The sequence below is a fragment of the Pteropus vampyrus genome, unplaced genomic scaffold, assembly GCF_000151845.1.
Source record: "Pteropus vampyrus isolate Shadow unplaced genomic scaffold, Pvam_2.0 Scaffold70, whole genome shotgun sequence".
Taxonomy (NCBI): Eukaryota; Metazoa; Chordata; class Mammalia; order Chiroptera; family Pteropodidae; genus Pteropus; species Pteropus vampyrus.
The window spans coordinates 7,604,752-7,614,562 of record NW_011888851.1 but is presented as its reverse complement, the minus strand read 5'-3'; the positions used below and the strand labels follow the sequence as shown (position 1 = coordinate 7,614,562).

At 36.7% G+C, this 9,811-nt stretch overlaps 1 protein-coding gene across 1 annotated transcript in view; it reads left to right on the top strand.

The window, feature by feature from the left end:
- GALNT8 (polypeptide N-acetylgalactosaminyltransferase 8) overlaps positions 1 to 9,811 on the top strand; it is a 47,645-nt gene that overhangs the window by 9,187 nt on the left and 28,647 nt on the right. The window contains 1 exon segment of the mRNA XM_011361810.2: positions 7,838 to 8,004. Within this exon segment, the coding sequence (XP_011360112.2) occupies positions 7,838 to 8,004 (167 nt within the window).

Below are 9,811 nucleotides of genomic sequence, written 5' to 3'. Positions count from 1 at the left end.
CAAAACACTACTTTGAAGGAACATGTGAATCCATATATTCATTGCAGCATTACTTACAGTAACCGGGATATGGAGGCATTCTAGGTGTCCATCGATGGATGAATGAATAAAGAAGAGGTGGTATATATACAATGGACTATTACTCAGCCATAAAAATGAATGAAATCTTGCTATCTGCATCACATGGATGGACCTAGAGGGTACTGTGCTGAGTGGAGGAAGTCAGACAGAGAAAGGAAAATGTCCCATGTGGAATCTAGAGAACAGGATAAACAAACAAACAACAGAAACAGGGTCACAGATACAGAGAATATTTTGATGGTTGTCACATTGAGAGGTGGGGAATCGGTGAAGGGGGAGGGGATTAAGAGATACAAACTGGTAGTTACAGAATAGTCAGTCATAGGGATGTAAGTTTAGCATGAGGAATATAGTCAGTAGTATTGTAATAACTATGTACAGTGTCAGATGGATACTGGATTTGTCAGGGTGATCACTTCATAAGTTGTATAAATGTCTAATAACTATGTTGTACACCTGAAACTAATATAATATTGCATGTCAACTATAACTAAAAAAACCAAAAAAATAAAAATAAAATAAAAATACAATCTGACAATCTCTACCTTTTGATTGGGTAGTTTAATTCATTTATATTTAATGTTTCTATTAACATAATTGGATTTATGTCTGCCATCCTATTTTTGTTTTTTTATGTCTCGTGTTTTCTCTTCTCTAATCCTCCTTTACCACTCTTTTTTTTTTTACATTAAGTGAATACTTTCTCATGCAACAGTATAATTCTTTTAATAATTTTTCAGTATATTTTTATAATTATTTTCTTAATGATTGCTTTAGGGCTTATCACATATGTCTTAATTTATCAGAGTCTACTTAGAGTTATTCCAATGAGATGTATAGGAAGTTTACTCATATATAACTCGATTTTCTCTTCCTCCTTTTTGCTATTATTGTTACACATATTTCATATATATGGTACCAACTTAAAAATATACTGTTATAATTACTTTATATAATTTTATGCCAAGTAAAGATGAGAAAAAGAAAAGTGTAAATTTATAGAGTTTTTATATTTATCTTTTTCTTTACCAGGTCTGATTCTCTGAACTTGTTCCCGTGATTCAATTTACCATCTGGTGCCATTTCCTTACTTCAGTACGGCTTTGCTCCCATCCACCTCTTTTGTGCTATTATTGTCAAGTGTATTAAATAATTAAATGTTGTAGGCTCAACAATATAATTATATATACTTTAAAAAATATGATTACTTTTAAAATCAATTAAAAAAAGAAAGGAGAAGAAATAAGCATTAATAATGTCATTCATAATTACACAACTATATTTACTGGTACTCTTTGTTTTGTGTGTGGATGTGTGTATTTGAATTACTGTCTGGAGTTGCTTGCTTTCAGCCTAAAGAACTTAGTAGTTCTTGTAAGGTGGGTCTGCTACCAACAAATTCTCTGTGTTTGTTTATCTGCGAGTGTCTTTATTTTACCTTCATATTTGAAAGGTATAAAAGATGCTTAGTTGATAGTTTTTTTTTTTTCTTTCAACACTTTCAATATGTCATCCAACTGCCTCTGGCTCTATTGTTTCTGATGATATTAACTATTAATATTATTGGGGTTCTCTTGTAAGTAGTGAGTTATTATTTTTGCTTCTTTCAAGATTTTCTTTTTTATTTTTGGCTTTCAGCATTTGGATTATGATGTGTCTCAATGTACATCTCTACAGTTATCATACTTTGGGTTCATTAAGCTTCTTGGATGTGTCTAGAAGTTTTTGAGTATGAATATTTCTTTTGGGGGTTACAAAATATATATTTTGCAATTTCTTCTTTCATAAAAGATGGTAATGACTACCGGGAGTATTTTGGTGGGAAGATTTTGAGCCATGTGGTCAAAGACGTGCATGCCATGATCTGTTAGAGATACCTGTCATCATGCAAATGGTGGCATGTGTGTCAGTATTTGCCACTTGCATACCAGGAGGCAAGTAGGACATAACACATTTTCTCCTGGGTTGGTTGCATAATTTGTCTTTAGGTATGAGGAGAATATGCTGGGATCAGTTGGCAACTTAAGTTTCCTTGTACTTATTTAATTTTGGAGCATTCAGATTTAATTCCATAGGTATCAACTCATGAAACTGCTTGTTAAAAAGTATTACTGTGAACAAAAAAAATGTGTGTATAAATTATCAATATATACTTTAATACCATCTGAGTCACATATGATACCTGTAAACCAAATGAGTCCTCTTCTTCCCTGCAGTCCATAAAAAAAATCCATGTGTTTCAGACATACATGAATTTCAGAGCTGAAGTATTCTGGAAACCACCATGGTTGAAGAACTGTAGGAAGACCGCTCCACTGACTTTCTCTGAGAGAGAAATAATTTAGTGAATCAGAGCTATCATATAGAATCTTGAATTATTAGATTATATAAGAATAGACCAATGCCATTTAGTCCAGCTTTCTGGCTAAGCCAGATGCCAAAGTGATTGTAGTTACTAAATTTCCCTAGCTTTCTGAATAGCTGTCTGATACCAGAAAGATGCCAGCCCTGGCAGTTCTCATGTTGTTGTGTCCTCTCTTGACCTTTCAGAGATCAGAGAAAGATTACCCAGGAGAGTGTTGCTTGGAACTGGAGAATCAGTCAGTCACTTTATTGAGTTTAGATAGATATTAAATATCAACAAACACACACATGAAAAGGCATGCTTTGATAGTTAATCTCTCATAGGCAGTCCACCAAAATGCTGTAGCCAGGACCACCGACAAAATTTTCATGGCCCAATGCAAAATGAAAATGTAGAGCCCTTTGCTGAAAAACTATTAAGAATTTCAAGATGGTGATAGCAAAGTATTAAGCCAAGTTAACTGTGGGGACCTGTATGACTGTACAAGTTGCACATCTGGGAAGCTGATCTTGTTGATGACATAACTTGCCTTAGGAAATCCCAACATGAGAATATATTTTGCAATTACTTAAAGCCTGTTTGCATGTGCACATATTAATTTATTTATTGTGTAGAACAGTAGTTTCAGGCAAAGTCATGATATGCATAAAGTTTATCTTTCTAACTCTAATACCTAGAACTTACTCACCTTATCTATTTCTCCCATTGTGCCACTTGTTAGAAGTGAGAGAGGGCTGCGGTTCTATATTGGAAGGAGTTGCTAGAGATCAGTTCCTGTAGCTGTCATCCAAGCAATAAATATTTTTCAGTATCTGTCCAATATGGTAGCCATTAGTCACATATGTCTAATTAAATGGAAATTAAACTTGAATTAAATTAAAATTTTATGTTTTTGGTTACATAGCCACATTAGAAGTGTACAATAATCACATGTGGCTAGTGGCTATCATAATAGACACCCCAGATATAAAACATTTCTATCACTGAAGAAAATTTTATTGGATAGAACTGATCTATATATATTTCAGGTCAGGTGCTAGGAAGCAAAGGAGAAGGAGAGATCATTCTTTTTGGAATTGCAGGAGCAACACTTCCTGCCTTTCTTGATATAAGGTGGTGAAGAGAATGTGAGGTGTGCGTGAGAGAAGTGTTGTGAAAGCATTTAGAACATAGTGAAGAAAATATTCAGAAAGGTGCGTGTGAGACTGGAAGAAACAAAATCTGAAGGTAGCTGATTGAACTATGTGGATTAGAGGAAAAAGAAGCTGAGCAGAGTTTAATTTAGTTTTCAATTTAGCATGATTATCAATTCTACCCTCAATGAAAATGCATATTTATTATATAACTACTCTGTACTAGACATGGAGAATTTAAAATTTACCTCTCATGCTCCTCTGCCTCAGCTTTAAATATTAATCGCTGTCAGGCTTTAGCTTAAGGTTCTTATCTGCATGTAACTTGAGTGATTTTATCCAAGTCTTCACAACCAACCACCACTTACATGGTGACAACTATTGTTGTGAACAAGAAAAGCGGCTACTGCAGTAACATCCTTAAATGCATTTGTGTCTTTCCTCAGTGCCATATTTATTGAATGGAACCTTCTGAAATAAACACACAACACACAGAGGGGGTAAGAGTTTTATGCGACAGTGCCAGGATGAAAATCCTTAGTGTCTCCAAAGAGAGCTCTGAGCTCTGTTGACTGGCGGCATGGAGAGCTGCACATAGGTCCCCAGCCAGTGGCTACGATGGGTGGAAAGTCAGGTTTTGCGCTTTCAGTGCACCCGTCCCTGATGCTACCGGGTTAGTCTTGAGCATCGTCAGTCTAAGATGTTCAGCTTATACGAACCTTACAAGATGGGATCCTTCTGCTTGTTGGCCCCTGTGGATGGGGGCTTTCCCAGGACAGTCCTGGCTGTCATTTCTGTGGTTTGGGATATTCCAGCCACACCCTAAGGGCGTTCCCATTATGTGCCAGTTGACTTTACTGTCATTTACTGGCTCCCATGGAATCTATTTTGTAAAGCCTCAAAAGTTCTCAATTCTTCATGCTCTATACACTCCCAAACTCACACGTCTCCAATCCACATTGTTCAGTTGCAGCTGTGGGACCATATATTCAGTAACCTGCGAAGGATTTCATGGTGTGACTCGAGGCAGTTCAGACTGAAGGTGGCCAAACTTAAAAGCATCAATTTCTTTTTCGCCTCTCATTATTCCTAGTTCAGTGAATGGTGTTATTGTTCAAGTAATAATCATAACAACAACAAGAATCACCAAAGTAGTAATACGATCAGCTAACATCTATTAAATACTTCTTTGATTCTGAGCACTTTAAGCACATTATTGCACTCGACCCTCTTAATAACCAGGTTCCTGACATAGAGCTCCTGAAATCCTTGTAAATTCCTAAGTAATAAGATTATGAGAATCTTTTGTTCTATTGAGGGTACTCTGGGTGGGCTCCTGGATAAGGGCTGATCATGAGAGAGACCAAGCCTTTACCAGAAGCTTGAAATTTTCAGTTTTATTCTCCCATCCTCTTGAGAGGGGAGAGGGGCTGGAAATGGCATTAATAATTTATCATGCTTACATGAGAAAACCTCCATAAGATCCCAATAATACAGGGTTTGGAGAGCTTCCAGGTTGGCAAACACCTGCCAAGATGATTCTGTCGGGGAAAGAATAATCTCTTCAACAAATGTTGTTGAGACAACTGGGGATTTATATGCAAAAGAGATGAAGTTGGACCCCTATACCACACCACACATAAATATTAACTGAAAATGGTCATACGTGCAAATATAAGAGATAAAACTGTAAAACTCTTGAGAGAAAACGTAAGCGTAAATCTTGGAGATCATGGATTGGGCAGTGCTTTTTAGTTATGACACCAAAAGTATGTAAGTGATAAAAGAGAAAATTAAAAAGTTAAACTTCATCAAAACTGAAAAGCCTTTTGCTGCAAATAATATTATCAAGAAAGTGAAAAAATTCACAGAGTGGGAGAAATATTTGCAAATCATATATCCAGTAAGGTACTTGAATCTAGAATACTCTTACAACTCAATAATAAAAAGACAAATAACCAAATTAAAAATGAACAAAGGACTTAGACATTGCTCTGAATGACATACAAATGGCGAACAAGCAATGAAAAGATGCTCAACATCATTAATTATTAGGGGAATGGAAATCAAAACCACAGAGAGATAATACTTCATGTTCACTGGGATGGCTATCATCAAAATGACAGAAAATGACAAGCACTGTCCAGGATGTGGAGAAATTTGAACCTTCATTCATTACTGCTGGTAGTAAAATGGTACAGCCACTTTGGAAAACAATATGGCAATTCATCAACTTGTTTGTAAACCAAAATTAATTTTAGACTGTAAGAAAGAATAAAAGTCATTTATTTGAGAGGAGCTACAGCCTGGGAGACACAGATTCAGGTAGCAATCTTAATTGTGTTCCACCAAGACAAAAGGGAAGAAGTCTTTTATAGCAAAAAGTTCCCACCCAGGTCTTCAATTAGGTATGTTTTATGTAAATGAAGTATCAAAATTGTACATTTCTGATTGGACAAGGCAGGTTTCAGTCCACTGGTTCCCTTCAGTAGTTGACTCAGACAGTGTAAACAAGCAGTGCATAGTGCATGAAGCCGATAATTCAGTCTGAGGTCCTTCCCAGTATACAGAGTAAGCGAGAAGTGCAAATAGCAAATAGCCACTAAGCCCTTATTATTTATAAAATTTGGGCCCCTGGTTGACCGTGGGGGGTCCATCTCATCAGATAAATTCTTTCTTGGGGTTCATATCAAATGAATATTTCTTCTCACGGTCCACATGTTAAACAGAGTTATCATATAACTTACTAGTTGCACTCTTGGGTGTGTGTGTAAGTGAAATAAAAACATATGGCAACATAAAAACTTGTTCAAAAATTTTCACAGTGGCATTAGTAACCAAAAAGTGGAAACATCCTAAATATCTAACAACTGATAAATGGATAAACATGTGGCATATGTGGAATATTATTTGACAATAAAAAGGAATGAAGTACTGAGACTTGCTATAAAATTGATGAACCTTAAAAATATTTTACTAAGTGAAAGAAGCCAGTCACAAAAGATCACATATTGTACATTTCTATTTACATAAAAAGTCCAGAAATGAAATTCTACAGAGATAGAAAGTAGATTATGGGGAGAAATGGTGAGCGACTGGTAATGGGTATGGGGTTGCTTTTTAGTGTGATACAATGTTTTAAAATTAGATAGTGGTGATGGTTGGTCAACTCTGAATGTTATAAAAAAACACTTTTAAACTGGCAAATCTTATCATATGTGAAATGTTATCTCAATAAAAATGTTTAAAAAAGTAAACAAGTGTCTGGCATATGATAAGCATTTAATAAATGGAAATTACGACATTTAAAAAAATAACACAATTCTCTGAACAGTTTGCCACCTCTCTGTGGTGGTTAAGTAAAGAGTTATGTCAAAAAAGACTAAAAGTCTGAGAGCATGGGGACAGGGTGGTGGAAATGACAGAAAGAAGGTCTCTAGCAAGGAAGCTAATTTGGGGGTGGAGGAGGAATTCCTTTGGGGGCATGATGAATGTTCAAGTGGAAATGTCTACTGAAGATTAATAAAAAAGAAATGGTTTTATCCCCATAAAAGGAACATTTTGGATAAACAAATATAAAATCTTGCTACTGTGATAAGCAAGTGAGAGTTTCCCTTCGTAATGAGCTTGGAGAGTTGATGAGTTGATTGATATTACAACATGTCTGTTGGTGGGGAAAAAATATAATGGCCACCATAATGAAAAGGTATCTCCAGACTGATAAACAAAGCAGGCAACTCCATAGAATACAACAGAATTTATTATAGGGTAATTTACTTACGGGAAGATTGGGTGGGAGCAGAAAAGATGACCTAGCGATTCTGTGCAGATTGTTCTCTGCTGCAGACTCCTGTTACAGTACATTTTTATAGTATAATTCTGGGTACTAATGACTGACAGGACAAAGGGACAAAGAATGTAGTAGCACCAGGGGCCATACCTCCTAGTGGTCTTATGATTGTTTATAATTAATACTACTACCAGTTTGATATTTATTTTGTTTGTCATGCCATTCCAGCTGTTACTAACAAACGCATATATGGCTACATTTTAAGGAGCACAGGTAATCATCAACTGGAAGGCTTTGATATGCTTAGTGAAGGCAGTGAGGTTGGTCAAAGACCACAGCATGAAAGGACACAAAGATAGAGATGGTTTTTGTTCATATCTACACCTATACACATTGTATGTAATGAAGACGCAGATTGTTTAAGTAATTAGAAAAAGTAATATGGTTATTAAAAATGGTCTCTTACAGATGTCTTCAGAAGACATATTCTTCACAACTCCCATCCCTCAGTGTCATTCTCATATTCATGAATGAAGCTCTGTCCATTATACAGGGGGCTATCACCAGTATCATCAACCGGACTCCATCTCGATTTTTGAAGGAGGTCACCTTGGTGGATGATTTTAGCTCAAATGGTGAACAACCTGATTAAGGGATAGTAGTAAAAATGACCATTTATTGACTGTGTTATGCTGGAAAGGGGTTTTAGCTTGCATTCACAACACTTTGTGCTCCTCATACAGTAAAAAGAAAGGGATCTTTTATTGAGTGCCTATTTGGGCTGGGCACATTAATCTCCATGAAGTCAAGGCAGTGGGACATCATTTCGATCACACAGAGGAGGGGACAAAGACAGAGAGAACACAATATGTTCAAATGACATGGCGAGTCAGTGGTGGAACTGAATCAGGCCCAGAAGTGTGTGACTCCAAAGCCATCTGTGCCCTGTCCAGGCACCATGAGAGAGGCCTGAGGGAATGAAGTGAGGTCCAAAGGAGGATCTTAGACACCAAGAAGGGATTCAGAATCATTCCTTATGAGTAAAAAACCCCCAATCTTTCAGGTAATTAAACTGAGAGAAAAGGAGAGCTTTGGATTCTGAGACTCCTTACAGACACCATGTCCTTTGCTCACAACGTGCCCCCTTCCCACCCTGGTCTAACCCACCCAAGGAAGACGCATGGGGAAGTGGGAGGTGGTGGGTGAACCTGAGTCCTCACTTTCTGGGGTTTTAGAATCCAAGTTCTTCCCTTGTAAGCTCTATGTCCTTGAGTAACTTAACTTCTCCATGCTTCAGCTTCCTTATCTGCAAAACATGAACAATAATAATAACTATCTCATTAACTATAGTGAGAATTAAATGAGATAATAATGGTAGCTAACATTGTTTGTTCTAAGTACTTTACACATGTTAACTATTTCAATCATTACAATAACTCTATGGGGAAGGAACCACTTTATTTGCCCAAATCGCAGATGTGAAAAACTAAGTCAAGGAATTTTCTCAACATCACCTAGCTGGTAAGTGACAGAATTGAGATTTGACCATAACTTCAGAGTCTAGAGCCCTAGCTCTAGCTACTGTGTTCACTAATATAATATACAGCATTTAGCACTTCTCAGGAAGTGCTAGTTCTTAGTTTTATCAATTTGGGGCACAAACTAGAATTAAGTCATTAATTCTAGCATGAATTAAAACAAATTCAAATTAAGTCATGAAACCAGAGATCTGGGCTAGTGATAAAGAAGAAATTTCTGATAGTAAATGCTGTAAAATGACAGGGTGTGGGAGAATAATTTGTTTCTTCTCTGAGGATCTTTAAGTACCCGACAGGTTATTGTATCTTCGAATTAGGAGCAGTTTGACCTGAGGTTAAGAGACAATTGTCCTCTTAAACTTTCTTTTATGGATTTCCAGAGACTAAGAACACTTCTTTTTCATGCTTCAAATACCTTCCTATCTTGTCCTTCCAATATAACTGCACAAAAAATGAGAAGATACAATTCCAAAGCAAAATTCTGCCTCCCCCCCACCGCCCCCCCAAAAAAACAAAGAAAAAAGAATGGCTGACTTCACTTGTTTCTGGGCATGGAGACTGATACCAAGTTGCATACGTGGTTTTCAAGCAAGAAATAACTTAATTAGAAAGACCTCTGTTCTAGACATCTGAGAAGACCCAGGCTCCGCTCCCTGGCTCAGAGGTAACCTGAGGCGAGTCATCTCACTTCTCTGGGATTTAACTTCTTCATAGGGCAAATGCAGAGGCTGAGCTTGAGCACCTCTGAACCTTTCTCTATGGAAAAAAAAAATTAATGGTCCTATAATTCCACATTCCATTAGGAGCAGATAAGAGTTAATTTGTCTTCTTCCTGTGGAACAGTGAAATCAAAAGATAGAATAGTGATGGTGAAATCAAAGGATACAGGATTACAAACATAGAG